This window comes from Botrytis cinerea, chromosome 11 (assembly GCF_000143535.2).
Source record: "Botrytis cinerea B05.10 chromosome 11, complete sequence".
Classification (NCBI taxonomy): Eukaryota; Fungi; Ascomycota; class Leotiomycetes; order Helotiales; family Sclerotiniaceae; genus Botrytis; species Botrytis cinerea.
Genome location: NC_037320.1, coordinates 562,823 through 583,642, shown reverse-complemented (window position 1 = coordinate 583,642; position 20,820 = coordinate 562,823). Strand labels below are relative to the sequence as shown.

At 42.0% G+C, this 20,820-nt stretch overlaps 5 protein-coding genes across 5 annotated transcripts; 3 read left to right on the top strand and 2 right to left on the bottom strand.

Annotated features, from left to right (window-relative positions):
• Window positions 1–1,593: 1,593 nt before the first annotated feature.
• Window positions 1,594–3,969, top strand: BCIN_11g01780 (hypothetical protein). Its single transcript, XM_024698309.1, has 3 exons — window positions 1,594–2,112; window positions 2,293–3,513; window positions 3,609–3,969. The coding sequence occupies exons 1-3, from the start codon at window positions 1,613–1,615 to the stop codon at window positions 3,871–3,873; spliced, it is 1,986 nt and encodes a 661-aa protein (XP_024551658.1). The 5' UTR covers window positions 1,594–1,612; the 3' UTR covers window positions 3,874–3,969.
• A 552-nt stretch (window positions 3,970–4,521) lies between these two features.
• Window positions 4,522–6,414, top strand: BCIN_11g01770 (hypothetical protein). The gene has a single exon (XM_001556598.2). The coding sequence runs from the start codon at window positions 4,868–4,870 to the stop codon at window positions 6,347–6,349; it is 1,482 nt and encodes a 493-aa protein (XP_001556648.1). The 5' UTR covers window positions 4,522–4,867; the 3' UTR covers window positions 6,350–6,414.
• A 512-nt stretch (window positions 6,415–6,926) lies between these two features.
• Window positions 6,927–9,224, bottom strand: Bcclf1. Its single transcript, XM_001556597.2, has 2 exons — window positions 7,365–9,224; window positions 6,927–7,310 (listed from the first exon to the last, which is right to left on the bottom strand). The coding sequence occupies exons 1-2, from the start codon at window positions 9,159–9,161 to the stop codon at window positions 7,059–7,061; spliced, it is 2,049 nt and encodes a 682-aa protein (XP_001556647.1). The 5' UTR covers window positions 9,162–9,224; the 3' UTR covers window positions 6,927–7,058.
• An 87-nt stretch (window positions 9,225–9,311) lies between these two features.
• Bcprp31 lies at window positions 9,312–11,569 on the top strand. The gene is made up of 2 exons (XM_001556596.2): window positions 9,312–9,706; window positions 9,805–11,569. Exons 1-2 carry the CDS (start codon window positions 9,368–9,370, stop codon window positions 11,305–11,307), a joined length of 1,842 nt encoding a protein of 613 aa, XP_001556646.2. The 5' UTR covers window positions 9,312–9,367; the 3' UTR covers window positions 11,308–11,569.
• Window positions 11,570–12,807: 1,238 nt separating this feature from the next.
• Window positions 12,808–13,603, bottom strand: BCIN_11g01740 (hypothetical protein; the record flags this gene model as incomplete). The annotated part of the gene is made up of 3 exons (XM_001556593.2): window positions 12,808–13,312; window positions 13,444–13,485; window positions 13,587–13,603. The coding sequence occupies 3 exons, from the start codon at window positions 13,601–13,603 to the stop codon at window positions 12,808–12,810; spliced, it is 564 nt and encodes a 187-aa protein (XP_001556643.2).
• Window positions 13,604–20,820: the final 7,217 nt, after the last annotated feature.

The window sequence follows — 20,820 nt, the reverse complement described above, 5'->3', positions numbered from 1 at the left end:
TCTGTATCTGCTTCTATGTTCAGTTGGTTAATTTCAAATGATCCAAAATCTGCTTCGGGACTTCCATACACGAAAGAACAGCGTTTATACATTGTCTAAATCGACCCAATTTGGCCTTGTAGTTGCCTTCGAAGTATGAGGAAAGCGCCCCGTGTCGGAGTCAAAAGGAGGCATGATCAGCTTGTATCGCATTATCGAGGTTTCTTCTTACGAAAGCAAATATAAGAAAGCAGAGGAACGGCATTGTTGGAATGGGTTGATGTGTCAAAATCATGAAGTTGAGGCTGAGTATTCACGTTACACACGGCGACGGAGGAAGAATGTGCTCGGTCTGCATCATGTAGATACATTATGACGAAGAACACGGCCATCTGGCTTATTTCACAATCTTTCTATAGTTGAAGTCAACTTGTAAATATTTGTATCCGGGGCTTTAGGCTTTGACTTCATTGTAGCACAGAGAGTTGGAGCGCACGAATACAAAGATATCAATCACGACTAGGAATTTCGAGCTTTACAAATCCTGCAGGATGAAGGAGACTCTCAAATTCTTTGCTTCTTATCTACCAGCGCCCTACTAGAAAGTGAAGGAAGTTCCAACTAATGGAAGATGAGGATGCGGTGCACAAAATTTATATACAATACATGCCCAATGAGGGATTTGGGGAAGATTGGGGCGCTGTGTAACCTTTCAACACAAGGTTCAGTCAAAAGAATCTTGGAGAAGCTCTCTTGCAACTACAATCGGAACAAGATGAGGTTTATCTATGGTGTGACCCTATGTGCATAGATCAGGCAAATAATGTGGAAAAGCTCGCGCACAGGTTGCTAGAATGCACAAAGCCTACATATTTGCGGAAAGAGTTTTCGTGTTTGGTTGGGAATAAATGATGAGTAGGGTGCAAATTATGGTCCGAAGTACATTAGGTTCGTTGAGAAGTATCCCGTATCTCGAGGTACTGGATTGATTTGTTGACAGGACAGAGGACTGGAAAGATTGAATGCTTAGTATAAATATTATTGAACAACGATTGGTTTACAATGAGATGGAGATACAAGAACTTGCTCTCTCTAAACTTGCACCGATTCGGCATGAGTCCTTGGTAATCATAGATTTCTGGATACTGGCACTATCTTGGTTTCTATGGCTTAGGAATTGAACATCTTTACCATTTTCGTTTTTCCACGCAACTGCAAAACTGGCGAAAACATTAATCTTCAACAACGGCACTATGCCATGTGCATCAATTGTTTTTGGATAACAAAGACCATACAAAAGCACAATGAAGCTGACCCTTAAAGATTTTGGGTGAAGGTCATGTATCTTCCTTTATGGCTTTGTTCCACTTCGTGAATGTCTGCTGAATCATAGATTGAATTCCTGTTATCTTGCTGGATTCAACCAAAGGTCTAACAAGGAATCAAAATCCGAACGTGATTTCCTCGAAATTTCGGCTTGCAAAGTAGGCATTTTACAGTGAACGAATCTAAAGCGGATATTGCATATTCTATTTTGTGTGCCCGATTTATAATCACTTCGAAGACTGCTTAAAGATTCGTTCTGGCCATTTTAACCCTTATATATGTGGCAGAGAACAAACTATCGTACAAAATGCAAGCGCTAGACTCTACGAATAAGTTCGATTATACTGACAAAGTCTTGGAGATAATCGGAGGCCAAGGTGTTGCTAGCGAGTCGGTTAAAAAAAGACTACGGGAACTTTTTATAGAGGTCAACAAAGATGTACAGATTGAGACGGAAAACAAATTAGACAACTATCAACAGTTGATGGATGAAGCAGCCAGGGAAGAAGAGGAAGCAGATGCGAGAGCGGAAGCGAAAGCGAAGGCAGAAAATGCCGAAAAGAAGGAAAGGCAGATGGAAAGAGAACAGAGAAAATTGGATCATGGAATGATCCTCGCTGCAGTGGAAATTTTGCGTACCATACACCAAACAACTATGCCTCTTCGTCATAATAAATGGCGAAAGCCAAACGCAGGGTTCACAAACCAAAATATCAGAATCCTTGGCAAGATCGGTGAAGGCAGTTTTGGAGCAGTATACCTTATTGAGAACGGTGAGACTAAGAGTCAATATGCAATGAAGACTCAGTAAGCTTAACGGAATCACTAATCCCTTTGGTTCTGTTATATCCTTCTATTCTTCGATTCCAAATAACACATTTATGTTTCATCTTGTACACCTTTTCTACTGATTTGCCCAACGCCAATACCTCGTTTTCCCTCCAAAGCCTAGCATTCATAAGCAACACTGACTCCCCAATCCTGCAGGCTTGTGAGAGTTGAAGATGGGCTGGCGAAGACACCCCCAGCTTGGAGGGGAGCCGCGACTCCTCCCATCACACCTTCTTCCGAGGCTTCGAAAAGATCCGAGAAAGCAATGAAAGAACGACATTTAATGACTAAACGGTTCAATGAAACCAAATGCTATTTGCAATACATACGTTCTAGTCATCCTTCCATCTGTAACTTAGAAGCTTTTTTCGACTTGCGACTACCAGATCAAGATGAACTTGATAACGGCCACTGTCATATTTTTGAGTATTGTGACTGGGGGACTTTGGAGCACATTGTGGTGCAGTATAATACACCACGGTGGGGCACAGGAGAGCCTGAAAATTCTATATGGGGCCACAAACCAAAAAATATGCCAGCAATATACAAGCACGCAGCAATACCAGAAGCGTTTATTTGGCATGTCTACATGCAGACAATGGAAGGTCTTAGTTTCCTTCATGGTGATCACGAACTTAATAAGAAGCAAGAGTTCCACCAACGCAATCAAGTTATCTGCCTTGATATCAAGTTGGATAACATATTTTTGCACGACTCTGGGAAACCAAACACGTATCCAACTGTTAAAATTGGGGATTTTGGAGAGGCCACCTATGTGCCGTATGGAGATAGTCGCTGGCATGACACGGGAAACGCGTTGTGCAGAGCGGCCGAGGAACCTTATTTAAGCGCCAAATATGACGTTTGGTGTGTCGGGGCAGTATTACACGTTATGTCGCACTCAGGTAGACGACCACTGAGACCTGGAGGATTTACAAAAGAAAATATCAAGGATGAGCCAAAATGGGGAATATGCGATCCACATCTTTCTAAAGTTTTGGCTAAAGAGCTTGAAAAGCCAAGAGAAATGGACGAAAACAAGAGAATGACTGCAGCTCAAATCTTAAAACATATAAAGCCAATAGCCGAAGAAATGATACGTTTGACATATAGACGTTTGCAACCTTGGGCACGACCGGAGTTACAGATAGAATTTGACGAAGGCTATCTTGAACAGATTGAAGGGGGATCTGTGCTCAGTGAGATTGAAGAAAGTGAGGATGACGATGATGATGACGATGATGATGACGATGTGATAGTCAATGAACCTTCCGGAGGAGAAGGGGGACCTGTTGGTGGCACAGGAGCAGAAGTAGGAGTTCAACCTTCGAACCCAACTGGTACTCCAGGATCTGGAGAAAAGAAAACTAAAGAACAGTTAGCTAAAGAGAAGTTAGCCAAAGACCAGTTAGCCAAAGACCAGTTAGCCAAAGACCAGTTAGCCAAAGACCAGTTAGCCAAAGACCAGTTAGCTTAGCCAAAGACCAGTTAGCCAAAGACCAGTTAGCCAAAGACCAGTTAGCCAAAGACCAGTTGGCCAAAGAGAAGTTAGCCAGGGAGAAGCAAGCCAAGGAGCAGCAAGCCAAGGAGCAACAAAAGGAGCAGTTAAGAATACAACGGGAAGAGGAGTTGAAAAGACAACGAGAAGAGGGTCAGATTGACGAAAGTACATCACTCGCGCCGCCCCAGAAAAGGCGGTTTATCAGATACCGAAAACTCCGAGCTTACCGGGAATGATGCATGCTTGAAGTCGATCTTTAGTGAGTTCGATCAAGTCGACATGTCTTATGATAGCACTAGCTAATGTACATTGCATCAGGATTGGCCAACGGCTTTTGGATCAGTCCAACTAAAAACGTTGAAACCTGACATATCTTTCAATAATGAGATTTTGACAATGATTATCTTTCTGTTTTCGAAAATTTCCACAATTAAACAAGTTGCCATGGCTGCTGGTAGTCAAATTTGAGTCTGGGGCTCGGCTATTTCGTGTTTGCCTAGCGTTAGTGCAAGAAAAGATCAGATAATTTTACAATCTAATCATATCTTATCAATCAGAGGATCACGATCCAATCATTTTTCTTAAATACCGGTGATCGATATCTTGCTTGCCATATTCAGCAACCTTCTCGTGATGTGATACATGTGTGGACCCTAGCGCCTGATTGTTATTCCGTACTCCGTATATGCTATTCCGCTTATTCCGTGTGAGCAAAAGCGCGACGCATGAGCACGAAATTTCTTTTAGAATTTTTGGTGTGCAATTTGCCCTTGAAATTTGGATCCTAAGTTAAAGCTTGTATCTTGAACGCGTTAAGATCTATGATCCAAACATGGAATTTTATGGCGTTTCCTAGGAGAGCTTTTTGGCTGGGAAACTCCTTCGGGAAAATGAATGATTTTCCCATGAGAATTATGGTAATATGGACATGGTGGTTTGTGCATCATAGACAGTTTTCCAAGGATATGAAAAGTCAACATGCAACTCTTCCTCCAACTTAGCTGTCATATCCCCTTGCAGAGACCGGCGTAAGACTCATGAATCCAAGATAACGGAATAGGTAGGCCCTGCAGCTTATTCCTAAGGTATCGTCAGATGCATATATGCCATGAGATGAACCATTATATGAATGAACAACAATCAGCTTGACATCCAATTAATTCCAAGAAACGCCATACTAAAGCTTGCCACAACGGATAGCCTCGATTTTCACAACACGGGCTTTCGACAATGGACCCTGAGAATGACCCCGAGAAAGCTTCCGAGAAGACTTCCACACCTATTACCACGACTTACGCTGAGGCGGAAGCTGAATATCTCGTAGCGTTCACCATCCCTCAAGATCCTACCAACCCAAAATGCTGGCCGACCTACCAGAAATGGTGCACTACGCTCGTCCTCTCATCCACCGGCTTCAACCGAATTGCTGTATCCACGATTATGGCACCTGCACTTCCCATGGTCGCATCTGAGCTCCATATGACTTCCCTTGAGTCTGTTATGGCCATGTCCGTTTACCTACTTGCAACAGCCTTTGGTCCCTTACTTATTGGTCCGCTATCCGAATTATATGGGCGACGCGTTGTGTTACATACTACTAGTGTATGGTTTCTGATTTGGAATATTGTATGTGGATTTGCACACACAAAGGGATTATTGATTGCTGCAAGATTGATGGCTGGTCTTGGTGCTAGTGCCATTTATGCGTTAGGAAGTGGAGTTCTAGGGGATGTTTGGAGATCCGATGAGAGAGGAAGATCGCTAGGGATATATTCTTTACTACCACTGTTTGGTGCGGCTGCTGGTCCTATTATCGGAGGTTATATCACGGAATATACAACCTGGAGATGGATGTTTTGGTCAACATCAATTTTCCAGGCTATAATGATCGTGATATCGATCCCTTTGTTTAGAGAAACACATGGTCCGACAATTCTTCGGCATAAAGCTAAAGAACTCAGACGTAGTACCGGGAATTCGCGTTATTACACCGAGGACGAGGCACTTGGAAAAGGAAGATCAATTTCTTGGGTATTGATGAGAAGTTTCTCTAGACCCATTCGATTACTCCTATTCCATCCGATTATTCAGGTCCAGGCTTGTCTTTCGGCTTTCGATTATGGCATCACCTATATTACTCTTTCCACCTACTCTGATATCTGGACTTTAGAATATCACGAGTCTATCTCCAAAAGCGGTCTTCACTATCTTGCCATGTGCCTCGGTGAAATAGTTGGAGCGCAAATTGGAGGGCCATTATTAGATCTCGTCTTCCGCAGAATGAAACAACGCGCAAATGGTGTTGAGATGCCGGAATTTCGGGTCCCGATCATGATACCATCATTCGTCCTCATACCACTTGGACTTTTAGTTTATGGGTGGGCAGCTCAAAAGCATGCACCTTGGATCGTTGTCGACCTTGGAGCTTTTGTGTTATGTTTTGGTATGCAAATTGGCGGACAAGCATTGCAAGCATACGTTATCGATTCGTATCCAGATCATACGGGTTCAGCATCTGCTGCGTCACAATTTCTGCGCAGCTTAACTGCTTTTGGGTTTCCTTTGTTTGCGCCGAAGATGTATCAAGTGTTGGGGCATGGGTGGGGAAATAGCACATTAGCGTTTGTTGCTATTGCCATTGGTATACCAGCGCCGTTGGGTATATGGTGGTACGGCCCAAGATTAAGAGCGAAGGGTTTGTCGAGCTATTAAGAAGTGAATGAAGAATGATTACGACGCTTTATGGAAATGGAGATATGTGGGAAATAACAAGACCAAGAACAAGATGTGAACTTAAATAGTTATATATTACAATCGTTCAGGTTGTAGATCCATTTTTTGCATTACTTACCGCACTTTTTAACCCGACAAAGACTGAAAGATTGTTTGAGCTATCCGGGCGAATATCACTCATTCATTCTCTCCGTGTGCCTTCAAAAATCATCACTACATACTCCAATTCTATCCTACAAAATGACACCGACTCTTTGATGGCCCGAATCTCGCTCTCGGGAGCTATTGAACAATAATGGCAATCTTGAATGATCTTATTACTGTTCGATCAAAATAGTCATGACGTTTTGACCTTTAGAGAAAAACCCGAATCGTTTCTGAAAATTCGCCCAGATGCTGTCGATTTTAACATATCGAAAGGACTGTTATATATGATGCGAATCAGCCCACCCAACGTGAATGTTTACTCACCTTGAACCCGAAACAGATAATGCTAAGACTTCGAAGAAATCAAACTAAAAGTATCCAAACAAGCAGAAACCGTGGGAACATACACTGATTCGGAAACCGTTCTGGGTGATATTTTCAAACGTACCATAAATTAAATCTCATCAGTTGATTTGATGACGGCCTAGGTATACATACACAATTTTTATCGATTCCTCCAACCTCGTCATTAATCTGTATTCTAATCTCCGCCACCACCAATCGTTCCACCAGCTTGTTTCCAACTTTGAGCCATTGCCAAGAAATTCGATAACTTTTTCGTTTGTTCATCATCGGCAGGGAAAACGTAATCAACATATTCCTCATAGCTATCATCGTCAAGCTTTCTTCTTCTCTTCGTCTTTCTTGGCATTTGTTTCTGTACTTTCTCGATATCTTCCTCTGTACCATGAGTACGTTCAAAGGAAAGATGAGCATTGAGAAGAGAAACACGCTGTGAACTTGTTAGATACTGTGTTAAAAGATTTATATCAAGTGTGTGACATACCTCTTCTTTAAGATCCTTGTCTTTCATGCTCTTAAGGGCACGTTCGAAGATCTTCCTTGCACGTGTTTTCGCAGCCTCACTAACTGGTTTCTCCTCATCCTCCTCTGTCTCTTCCTCATCATCATCTGGAACATTGATTTCGAAATGTGCATAACTGATCCAGACCTTTACATGATCCGTCTTCTCCAGCAATCGCTCGTATAGGTGTCTAGTGCGATCGTACTCGCCTTCTTCCTCCTCAAAGTCAATATAGGCTTTCCATAATAATTCTGGCATATCAAGAACTTGTTGACTGATTGCTAACTCAAATATCGCACGAGTCCGTTCCAGATCATCCAAACCTCTTTCCAATTCAGCAAATTTAATCCAAGCTTGACAATTAGCTGGATTCCATTCAATGTGCTTCTCGTAAAGGGTACGACATCTCACGAATTCGAAAAGTTTGATCTCTAGCTCAACGTAACCTTTGAAAAGCTTATCTTTAGGACACATTCCGATGGCTTGACCTAAAGTCTTTCTGGCGGCTTGTAATTGCTGTTGTCGAATCTCGAATTGAGCCTTCATGAGCCAAATCTTGGCAAATGTAAATTTTTTGTGGGGTATCAACTTCAAACACTCTTGGTAGATCTGCCTCGCTCGCTCAACATCTTTTGACTCCATTTCCTCCCAAATAGCATAGAAAATCCACAAGTAGATATAACGCCTCCAATGCCTCTTCTCCTGTGTTGGTGGAATTTGAGCAATGGCTCTCTCATAAACATCTCGAACTCGATCGACATCCCCTGAAGTTTCCTCTAATCTGGCATAGTCGAACCACGCATCGTAATTTTTGGGATTTTCCTTTACCTGCTCCTCATATTGAACTCGACGTTTCGAGATAATTACATCTTCCACACCTTCACGATCACCGAATTGTTTCTCGAAAGTCGTATAGGCTTTGTGGAGGGAAATAGACTTTGATCGTGCCATGCGGTCGAGGGCATATTTGTAAATGGCTCTTGCACGTTCGTACTCCTTTAATTTCGCCTCAAATCTCGCATATGCAATGAAAAGTCTCTCATCCATGAAGTCTTCGCCCAGTGCTTCAACAGCTGTGCCAAATACCTCTCTGACTAAGTCACTAGTTCCATACTCTTCCTCGAATCTGGCCCATTTGATCCAATTTCTTGGTTCGGGATGTACCATAGTAAATCTTTGGAAGATTTCCCTAGCTCTTTGAAACTCGCCATATCTTTTCTCCAATTTAATATAACTGCTCCAAGCTGCCTCATCAGGTTCCCAAGACATCCATCTTTCGAAAACTTGTCGTGTACCCGGAATATTACCAAGCATTTCCTCCATGTAGCAATACTTGTACCACAATTTATCAATTCTAGGCAGAATAGTGACGGCGCGATCCAACAAATTCCTAGCATGGTTTATATTCCGCGATTTCATCTCCGCCTCGATATATCGAATCCATAATGTGACAGATGTAGAGTCGACATCTAATGCTCGTTCAAAAACGGATCGTGCTCGTTTGAATTCTTTCTGTTCCAATTCCCATTGCGCATACCTCATCCAATTATTCATATTAATCCTATTCCTCCGCACATAATCCTCAAACTCTTTTCTTTTTCTCCCTTGGAATTCATGAAGCTCTTCGAGATCAGCAAACCGCTGAGTTGGTGCTTGAAGTCCTGGTTCTTGACGGTCAACAGCTTCTCGAAGAAGTTGTTCTGCTGAGATTTGGATGGCACTGGCGGCCTTATTTTTGACCTTTGGGGGCCCTCGAGCTTTCTCATATTCAGACTCCATGGCGGCGGTAGACTTTAATTTCTTGACGAAATACTTGGTGTAATTCTGGTTCGCGTTCAAGACTTGGAGGTGTCGCGATAGTCAAAAAGATCGATTAGTAATATAAGCTATGCTTACGCTAGCGGCCGCTTTTCCGACCTGAGCTCTTCTGTAATCGATTTTCTATACCTTCACGCGCCAACTACAACAAATAACATTATATTAAGATGTCGACTCTCGCAGATGAATTATTGCAAGATTTTGAGGACTCTGGATCCGAAGGTGAAGGCGAGGATAATGCACACCTTTTTGCCGACCCTGACGAGGTCGCCCTAAGCATGAATGGTAACGCAACAGGACTTTCAGGCGCAAGCGAAATGGAGCTCGATGGCGATGAAGAAGCAGTTGATGAAGATGATGAGATGGCAGGAATGGTCAGTGCTGCTATCGATGCTACAGAAGATGAGGAGGCGACCAAAGCAAAAGTTGAAAAGATGCAACTTGGTGGAGTAGATGATGTGCGCAGTGTAGCAGGTTTGATGAAAACGTTAGAACCAGTCTTAGAGGTCAGTAGTATTTTGTTCTTCCCTTTCTCAACTTGGAGACCTATGGTTTACATCTACTCTTTCGTGTCCTAGCCCTGACTCTTTCCTCGATTTGACAGAAAATCGCACATTTTCAATCATTGCCTCCCGATAAACAAACATCCTTCGTAGGCTCGGTCGAAGACAACCCAGAATATCATCTCTTAACACAAGCAAACACCTTGTCGACATCTATCGATAGTGAAATCATTCTAGTACACAAGTTTATACGAGATCATTATTCAATTCGATTTCCAGAATTGGAAACATTGGTCACCAATCCATTGGATTATGCCAAAGTTGTCACTATTATTGGGAATGGACCTATGGACTCAGAAAACATCAAGACGCTTCAAACATCGAAAGATAATCGACTTGGTGTCACACTAAGATCCGTTTTGGATGGTCCATCTGTTATGATTGTTACGGTTGAGGCAACCACTACAAAGGGTCGAGAAATGTCACCACATGAACTTGAAAGAGTACTACGTGCTTGTGATATGACTATTGCATTGGACAAAGCGAAAAAAACTTTAACTGATTATGTTCAATCACGCATGAACTTATTCGCTCCCAACCTTACAGCCCTTATTGGATCTCTTACAGCGGCACAGCTACTCAATTTCGCTGGGGGTTTGACAGGATTGGCAAAGACGCCTGCATGTAATCTTCCTCCTCTAGGATCCAATAAATCATCTGGAACAGGTTTCGCTACTAACGTCGGAGTTCGCCAACAAGGGTTCCTCTACCATTCTCCTATCATTCAAGGCATTCCTAATGATCTCAAGAAACAAGCTATGCGTATTGTCTCTGCTAAAGTCGTACTAGCCGCAAGAGTTGACCGCGTTCATAATAGCCCAGATGGATCTACAGGTGAAGAATTGAAAGAACAATGTATCACCCGGCTCGAAAAACTTACTGAGCCCCCTCCAAATAAAGGTGCTCGCGCATTGCCAGCTCCAGATGATAAACCTGCACGCAAACGTGGTGGTCGACGTGCTCGATTAGCCAAGGCAGCGACTGCTATGACTGATTTGAGAAAAGCACAAAATAGAATGGCATTTGGAAAGGAAGAGAAAGAAGTTGGTTATGGTACTGGTGATGGAACTAAGGGTATGGGTATGATCGGACAAGGCAACGACGGACGTATCCGAAATATTCAAATAGATCAACGTACAAAGGCCAAACTTTCCGCAAAGAACAAAGGATGGGGTACTTCAACTCCTATGAGTGGTTCCGCATCCTCACTTCGAGGATTTGGTCAATCAGCTGGCAATATAGATTTACGGGGTAAAGGCTTAAGAGCGTCAGGTGTGGGAGGATTGAGTACCAGTACTGGAGCTAGTGCAGGAACTGCAAGTAGTTTGGCATTTACGCCGGTTCAAGGATTAGAATTGGTAGATCCAAAGAGAGTAGCAGAAATGAAGAGAAAGAGGGCAGCAGAAGAAGATAAATGGTTCAAAGGTGGAACTTTTACTCAAGTTGGCAATGGTGGTGGTGATAGCAGTATGGGACCTCCTCCCAAGAAGGTAGATTCTGGTGCTGGTAAAATGGGTCCACCTTCTCTGCCGAAGAAAGCGTGAAGAGTTTGGGTCAGGTTTTGTAAGATGGAAAAGGGAGTTTGAGGGGAAGGAGCATCGTCATGGCGTTTTTAGGGCGGATAGGTGTTTTACAATACCATGACAAGCAGAGTTTTTGCTTAACCAATGTCTGGGCAAGGATTGAAGAATGTAAGATTGCTTTAAATCACCAAATACTTCCCAATAGATTGATCCTGTATTTATCACCTAATGAAAATGTTGACGGCAGTTCACATTTCTTATTCGGTCAAATATTTATCTTGCAATCCCAAGTCTGCTCCACGACTATACTCAATCCCATGTAGCTTCATACTGCTTATTTGCTAATAATACGTTGAAATGCTCTTCAAAAGGTTTCTATCGTAGCATTCATTCCGTTTTCAAGTAAGAGTTCTAATCAATCTCCAAACTCACTCACATGATCTTTTTCACTGGCTCATTTAACATCTGGAACCTATGCAGTGTTGTCTATCCATTAAATGAACATTGAATACAGATCTTGTCTCATGCCTATGTTTTGCCTTGCATCAACGAGCTAGCAAGCTCATCTGGTTCATCTGCCAGCGATGATCGATCCAACGACATGGCGCCAATCCGGATTTATCGAATTGGATCTCTAAAGACCATATACTCATTCTTAATGATAGCTGAATTTGAAGGATCTACATCTTTATTACCTTTCTCCTGGCCACCATATCGATTGAGTAAAAGGCGAGCTGTGCTTTTACAAAAGTGGAGTTTATACGATATTATAGAAAGCCAATGCTGCGGAATGCAAATATTATCAGACTTCCATTGCGTACTCAGTTGCTTTTCTTCTTTGTTGACTTGAATGTCTTGCGATGTAGATTTAGTACTGTTCTTTTGAAGGTGACCTGTACCGTCCCTGACCGGCTTATACCAAACTATTTCTCGATGATCCGTATCTACGGTTGGAAAGATTACACTCGGGCGACGAAGTGTTCCCATATTTTCCTTATTTCAACCTGCCCATCATCGGCCCAGGGAAAGTTCTCGTCGTACCTGCTCACTCAATCACTATCCCTTACAAATGCTATCACTTATCCCTCTCCTTTGTCTCATCTTACCCATATACACTACCTTATGCTATCTCTTTGGCTCTGAATAATAACCTCCTGTATATACAACCAACAGTAGTCCGAAGACAAAGTCAGTAAGTACAAGTAAGTCATACTCAGGTTCGTAGCCAGCACCACGTACAGGTAGAGATTCGTCTTTGCTGGCCTCCTCCGCCGCATCCATACGATGCCCATATCCATCCATCCATCCATCTCCCTATCTATCCTACAGGTACTTATGGTTCCCAAGCCATTCCACCTCCACTGCACTCATCCGTCCCCTTGGGTAACTTACAGGTTCCCAAGCCTCTTCTTTACCCGCCCCTTTAGGTAACTTTCAAACAGGTTCCCAAGCCTCTACTCTATCCACCCCCTTAGGTAACTTTAAAACAGGTTCCCAAGCCTTATCTACCCCTAATTACCATCAGTAACCATGGCTGCCACCATTCCTAACCGCAGGATCCAGTCTCAAGAGGTAGTTCCTCTGGACTTCCCTCAAGCCCCGCCATCCAGAGATACGCCTCTGGGCTCTGTTGATCCCAATTGCAACTACCTTATGGGCCCTAAGTAGCTCCTTGTAGGCATTCGGTGCATTGGCGGGGCTTACAGCCGGGACGGTTGTTGGCAAGACCCAAGTGCTACGAAGAGCAGGCGAAAGTAGATTCTGGCCATCTACCCAGGTATTGTAGTCCCGGGCTCGTTGTTGGAGCTCTAAAATCTCCGGCTTGAGAGCTGAAGGGCACTTATAACATCTTGCCCGTTGGACCTGGCAGTACGTGCACTTCGTATCTGCCTCCATGGCAATGGCTCGTTGGTTGGGTTGGTGGAGGATACATCTCTCGGTAGGATCGAGGATGAGTCTTATAACGCAACGCGCACAGGTTGGGGTGGGCTCGATGGGTGCGGGGGGTGCGGGGGGTGCGGAGGGTCTATTAAGAGATACTAGTCAGTTTAATTGTGTAGAGTCGGTCGAAATCAATGAAAGGATTAGGTCTAGCTTGTAGAACTTGACAAGTAGACGGCACGCATTGTAGGAGAAGAAGTAGAATATAATACGTACCCTGCATCAGAACTACCATCATCACTACTGGCAGACGATTGACTAGATAATTAAATAATTAGTTCAGTATCTAGGTAATTATCAAACTCTGAATGTAGTATAAAGCGTTGCATAAATAGTATAAATTAAGCATTTGCTCTTACGATTGAATATCTGCCATTGTGGCAGCGGGACAAAGCACCGAAAGAACCAAGAAGGTGATGCGGCGATGGAGAAGCAAGAAGATGGCAGAGGCGCAAGTTAAAAACAGAGAAAGGAGGCAGCAACGCAAGAACCAAAGATATCGTGGAGGAAAGCCGACTTTTCGAGTAAATACTCGAATTTTTGAATCTTTATGGTTGCTAAAGAGTTCAAAAGAGGTCAAGGAAGGCAATAAGATAATAAGAAAGTTGAACTAGCACGTTTTTGGATTGATTCAACTATTACACCAATAAGAGGTTTTGCTTAGTCGCTTAGTTGAATTGCAATTCGAGGGGGGAACATCAAGCTGGAACATAAAGTTGATTGTGAGTCAATCATGTGACTAAGAAACAACTAATAGGATTTGATGTTTGTGAATGATCTAGTTTCGAGAGTCTGAGATGGTACTTGTCTAATTGTGTTTGAAGTCTCTAGACTATCTTGTTACTTGATGTTGTATTCATCTAATGGCTTTGATTGATATATCTAATTTCTCAAACAATGGATCTATTCGTCTTCTAATCTTATGAAACTACTTATTATGCCTTTGGCATGCTTAAAACTAAACAAAGGTTCTCCTATATAGCTCAAAATTCAGTCATAATGTCTTGAATGACTTCATAACAGCTAAAGAATTACTTCATTTCTTTCGACGAAAGATATTAGAACTTCTACAACAAGCTGACATTTGAATTTAATCTGTTAGCATTCAGCTATGGATATAATCTCTTAACATTTCAGGTTTTGAGAGTTTAGAAAAGTTCTTTTATCTCGAGGCTGTATCTTATGAGCCGAGATCTTGGGGGTGTCTTTTAGTTGATTCCAAAAGATGCTATTCGTCTGTATTGGGATCTAAAAGATGTATCTAAAAATTCATAATCCACTGAATAATCTTAGTTTTAGATCTTTACATCCTCAGACGATATTGTTAATGTATCTACTAAGCTACTATGACATAACTGTCTACTACGAATGTTAAGCTTCAGACGACAACACTTGAGATTCTCACTTACCATCAATGATTACTATGAATATATAATATTTTTCAACTAAATGCGGCTCAAATTCTCGACATCTGTCTGTATTTTGCTTATATTATGCAAAATTATTTATTTTTAGATTACTTTCAGGGTACTTTCTGATATTTTAGATTCTACTCGCTAATCAACATTCGCATGTTGTAGGTCCTGTTACAAGAATATATTAGTATTAGACTAATCATTCATAATTAACTAGAATAAAAGTCTTCACTGAAGATAGAATTGCATGATCCTACTATGAAAACCGGAAGCCGTTCGTGCTAAAACTACACACACAGGGAGAGGTTTCGAGAAGCCCCGCAATTTAGGCGAGTATCCCTTAGGAAGCCGAACATACTCATCGACTCCTATTAAGCGAACAGATGATGAAGATATCTGTTTGTATGAAAAGGACACCGATGACTACTCAAAGAGCTAGTCTCTTTCGCATTCGATTAGGGCTATGATACAGTGTTCATTATATTGAAGTCATTCACTTACGCTTACAACATATCATTATTCTCAAGTCATGCTACTTTATAACTGGGTACTCATTTCACATATCCCAAAAAGAAAATTGATAAGTGATGTAGAGGTGAGAGGAATTTTTCTTAGACTTTGCAAGATATAATGAAGATGGGAATAATAGCCCATCATTCATCTCCATTGCAGAAATTTTTGACAGTATAAATTCGCTAGATTCATGGTAATCGTAAGACTTAAGGTCATTTATGTGAATAATTCTACATCTTTTCTTGCCACCAAACTTGAATATTTTCCTACAACAACAGATAGGTTTACCATGTCATTATTTTTATTTTTCCACAAAGGTATTCACCTTTTTTTCTTCGGTGGGTATTAAACCAAAGAACAAATGATGAGTTTGCAGACAAGGTATCATCATAAATACTTGACTTGAATTTGATCGACTAAAGTAATCATACTCTCCAGGAGCACAACAAGAGGTATCAATTACTCCGTGTCATTAGCAAAACAAGAGTTCATTTCTTTCCCGTTTTTTATTTCTATATTTGAGACGATAGTGATGAGTTAAGAATTATTCATATCTTCTCTCTGTATTGTGACCAGTTTTTTTTTTAAAAATAGAAACAAAACTCTTTAATACCAATTGAGATAATACCATATCATTACTGAATTACGAAACGAAATAAATATTAAGATAAAGGAAGGATAAGACGAAACTAACAAACACTACAGAGCTCTAGAAAAAGAAATCAATAATCATCAATCCAAGAACAAGCCTTACATACTGTTTTGAGCTAGCCATACAGAGGAAGTAGCAAGCGGGTCGAAATTTGATGGGCTCGAAATACCTTTCATTCACTCACTTCTATATTGAAAATGATGCAGTACTATTGAGTATGTAATTTTGTTGCAGAAACCAGACATGGCGGCTTCGAATGGCATCATGCGCAGAAAAAAAAAGAAAGGAAGAAAAATCAAATCAAATCATCTCACTCACCCCTCTCACTTCTCTACTATAATTAGCTCAGTACACCTCACAAAACACCTCACTCCCATATACATAGGCCCAGCACCCAGGCTCTTCCGAACAAGAATAGAAAGATAAGTTGCGCAGTCACTAGATACGCATACAGTATGCAGTATATCATCATATACTTCCATCACACACACACACACACACACCTCCTTTCATGTTTTCCCAAACAGCAACAGCAACAGCAACAGCAACAACTCGAAAGATCTCATCCGCACCAACATTACTATCCTATCTCACATATCACATCTCCCGTCTTCCCATCTTCTCTTGCGCAAACATCCTCTCTCTATCCATTCTCATCATATATACATCATGTATCACGCATCAATCAACTCCACAATAAACACAACCACATAATACACTCACTACCTACTCCTTAAAATGTTCAAAAGCAGCCACGAATCACCAATTTCCTTCCCATCTTTACTTCGATACTACAGTCCCATTTACATTTATATTTGCAATTCCATATTCCATATTCCATTGCGCAGCCACTAGCTTCGCGTATAAACTCGTTTCAGACTCCCTCAGACTTGATACTTCTAGGTTTTGCCATAACATAACATACTATACCATAATATCATATCATATCACATCACATGATATAACATCGCAGAAATGAGTACATCACTCTACACATCACAAACATACATACACATTCCTTCATCCCAATTCCTAAACAAAGTAATATCTGAGCTCAGCTCACCAATCCCCAACTACTCATCTTCTTCCTCTTCGCCACATCCCCCATTCTCCCCCTCCTCGCCACCTGCTCCTCCTTCCCCCTTCTCCTCCTTCCCCCTTCTCCTCCTTCCCCCTTCTCCTTCTCCTTCTCCTCACCCCCACGCCCCTCCTCAAAAGTAGCTCCACAACCCGTAGATCTTACCTCACCCACATCCTATCCTATCCTATCCTATCCTATCCAACCCAATCCAACCTACCTCCAACGCGCACGCATCCCAACTATCCCGATTCTACCCACTCCCCCATCCAACTCCTCGCTCACAGACGCCTCCCTCTTCACGGCATCTGCCTCCCCCCTCACTATTCCCCATTATATCCATGAAGATTACAAACCATCATGAACTATCATGAACTATCATCGACTATCCCGCCCGCTAACCAGCTAACTTCCTCAACTAACTTCACGAATCCATCCTATCCCAACCCATCCTATCCAACCCATCTCTCACCTTCCTATTCTAGTAATATACCTCTTTCGTTATACCTCCAACTTCCAACTTCCAACCCCAGACCACTCACCACTAATCCAATTCCCATCATCCATCCACAGACAAGTAAGACATACGACAAACGTAAATACAAAATCCAACCTACCAACATTAAAAAAACAACCTAATGACATAAAGCTCGAAATCTCACCCACACCCAACCTAATGACTCCAAAACACGACGCGATCACCTCAACACGATTCAAAAGGCCAACTAAAACTCGGACATAAACATTTTCTTTATTTCCCAAAGCGCGCGAAGCAAACCACCTCAAAAAAGTGGAGAAAATGCGGTACTTACTTCCCTTAGGTAAGTTTGTAATCAATCACTAAGCAGCACATACCTATCACTTGAAATGTCAAAGAATTAGTTGGGGGGTAGTTGGTTGATCTTCCACTTAAGCACCGTAACGTAGCATGTATGTGGCACTTCCCCTTCTCACCCTCGAGGACTGCCAGAAGTTTTCCTCTCCCCATTCTTTCTCTTCTTTTTCTTCTTCTTCTTCTGCCCTCTCACTCTCAATCTCCATCTTTACCCCTCCATCTCCATTTATCCCCCTCTCCATCCTCATCCAAATACACATACGCATCCACACCCCCATCCCCCATCCCCCATCCCCCAACCCGCTCAGACCCCCAACACTAGCACCCAACAACCCCAAACCAGCAACTCCTACCCACAAGTTCCAAGCCAAACCCCATCATGACATCCTCCGCGCCACCACCACCACCAGTTCAACACCCGAAAATCTCCTCATCCGTGCATATCCGAAAGCTTAATCCCACAGCCCCTGCACCATCTAGACTTACCTCCGCTAACGATGCTAAGAATTTCCTGCAAGGCCAAGATCTCTTAGTCTCCGACTTCAACTCCGACGCTGACTCCGACTCGAGACGATTGGTCCAGTGACACTCATGCAATGCTATGCATACCGCACGCACCATTAATAGGTCAGAGAGAGAGAGGCGCCCCGACACGACTTAATTTTTTTAGTTTCATGTACGTATTGTACTGGTCGGATGGACCGTGAGATCGGAGTCTAAGATACGGCGTGTGCGGACATCGAATCGAAAATACATAAAATGAAGATAAATAAGAAGTCAATAAACATCAAAAAAAGTATAAATTGAAGTTTGATAGTGTGGATCGTGGGTTAATGGATGATGATTGGTGATCGGAGGTTGGAGAGTGGACAAAATAGAGTTTAAGCCAAGAGTTGGAGATCAAACCTTTGTGGGGGAAGTCATTGATCACAAATTGAACCAGAACTTCAAATTAATCAACCCATTTTACTTTGATGTGTAAGTTTATTTCAGGCACTTTAATAACATTGATGAATTTGTGAATGAGGCCTGACAATCACATCGAAGATTTAAACATAACTGGGAGTCTGGGAGTGTGAAAGGAAACTCTGGTAAATGCACGCACACTGAGCAAATATGCCTCCAAAACTCTCAAGAGTGGAAAATTTGCCTTGGCTATCTCTTTGCACGGCGCAATATGACGTGATACTAAAAGCAACCAAGCAAACCAAAATCAACTTCGGTGAATGAAAGCTGAAATCCATCTGCATTTGCACTAGTTGTTAGGTGTTCTGAATTGGCAATAATCAATCAATTAATGGCCTCCTGCAAATGGAGAATGAATATCTATTCATCCCCCCAGAAAAGATAAGCGAACATGGATGGCCCTCACAAAACTTTCTCCCGAATCCGAAGCTCAATTTGCATACCAATGCAAGCCAAGAACGCTTGAAGAAAAGTACAACTTCCGTATAAATTTTCGGCATACGTCTAAACGCTCCATCTTATCGATATTGAAAGCCCAGAGACATTCAAAGTCCAAGACAACATGCAGTATGATGTTGAGGCATGAAAGCAACTAGCACAATATTAACTAATGTACACCTAACAAGAGCAACAGGATAGATGAAACTACCTTGAACCCGGGTCGGGCCACCAGTTCAAACTATTGAAAGGGACCTCGAGTTTAGTTAGTCGAGTCCCTTGGAAATCGGAGTTGACCGGTCAAGTTTATGGAGATAATTGGTGTATACACAGCGTCAAAATAATTTCGCGGGCTTGTTTACGACTACATATCAAGCGTTACAATGAGAAAATAATGATTGGATGTTCAACATCCGAAGTCATGTACATCATGAAGTACGCCACCGTTCTAACACTTAACGGCTCACGCCGTTGAATGATTTCAAGAAAATTTAGCCAGAAAATGCTCAAACCACATAAACTCTGTTCATGTTGTAACCCGAAAAGTAAAGTTTCCAAGAACTTTGACATACAACCTTTTATCGCCGCGCATAAGTTCATAACTCCTAATGTCAATTTTTGACGGAAGCATTTTTCCATTCCGCTTGTTGCAACGTTGCAACATAACTTCTTGACATCACGTTCGTGAATTCATGTTGAACGGCATAACATTCTATCACAATCCCTGGGATTCGGTACCGATTTTGATCGGAAAGGAACTTTAGTCAAGTCACTCTAAAAGACCCTTCAGATTGGCGGGAGATGGTAGCTTCGTAATAAATTTGTAGGATTGTGTGATGTAACCAATTGTTTGGAGGATGATGTTGTAATAGGATAAATGAGGGGTAATTATGTTGGATTGAGTAGTATTACTTGTCCAACACTAGTTGGTATTCTCATTGATAATTTTATTTTTCCTTTTAATTTGATTGACAGAAGAAGAGAGAGAGAGAGAGCTGCTGGGAAATTGCGAAAGAAACTTTTCTTTTCCGAGACATTGAACCATTGAAAGATAGAGGCTCGAGAGAGTTTAGATTTCATGATACTTTTGGAATGTGATATCGATAAGAAAGACATTGCAAGCTTGACTGGTGATAGATCTGCAAACCTAGATATTCATACTTATGAATGACCGACCTATTGATAAAATTAAACCACCCATCCCATATCACCCCGCCCATTTAACCTCCAAGGGTCCAATATACATACATAAAGGGTCTGTTCACCTAGCACTCACGTACACCATCTGTAAAGCTTATGGCGACTCCAAACTTAACATCCATACATTCATCAAATCTCCTCCGAGATACGATACTTCCGCAGCGTAATGTCACACATGGGAAACGTTAGAAGAATTGATGGAAATGTGACAGAAATGCATACGACTGTTGACCGCTGAGTTTGAGAACCGTATGTAGATTGGTTGAGCAGAATGGATCTCATTCTCACACCGTGGAGATTGTGTGAAAATGCTTTAAAAGAGTGAACGGAACGATACTGCATGAAACAAACATACCTTGTTGTTGGTATCCAGTACGTACATGTTTGATTGATAAGTAAGATCGGTCACTTTAACCTTAGACATCGTATCTGTGTGATATTTGAGTACCAGTATTGTACTCGGTTCAACTGGGGCCATGGATACTCTCAGGTCGGT

Excerpts from the sequence above, each read along its gene's own strand:
- BCIN_11g01780 (XM_024698309.1), top strand. The coding sequence starts at position 1,613 with ATGCAAGCGCTAGACTCTACGAATAAGTTCGATTATACTGACAAAGTC. Across the intron at positions 2,113-2,292 it reads CAATATGCAATGAAGACTCA|GCTTGTGAGAGTTGAAGATG; the intron begins GTAAGCTTAACG and ends CCAATCCTGCAG. Across the intron at positions 3,514-3,608 it reads GAAAAGAAAACTAAAGAACA|CTTAGCCAAAGACCAGTTAG; the intron begins GTTAGCTAAAGA and ends AAGACCAGTTAG.
- BCIN_11g01770 (XM_001556598.2), top strand. The coding sequence starts at position 4,868 with ATGGACCCTGAGAATGACCCCGAGAAAGCTTCCGAGAAGACTTCCACA.
- Bcclf1 (XM_001556597.2), bottom strand. The coding sequence starts at position 9,161 with ATGGAGTCTGAATATGAGAAAGCTCGAGGGCCCCCAAAGGTCAAAAAT. Across the intron at positions 7,311-7,364 it reads ACAAGGATCTTAAAGAAGAG|CGTGTTTCTCTTCTCAATGC; the intron begins GTATGTCACACA and ends ACAAGTTCACAG.
- Bcprp31 (XM_001556596.2), top strand. The coding sequence starts at position 9,368 with ATGTCGACTCTCGCAGATGAATTATTGCAAGATTTTGAGGACTCTGGA. Across the intron at positions 9,707-9,804 it reads CGTTAGAACCAGTCTTAGAG|AAAATCGCACATTTTCAATC; the intron begins GTCAGTAGTATT and ends TCGATTTGACAG.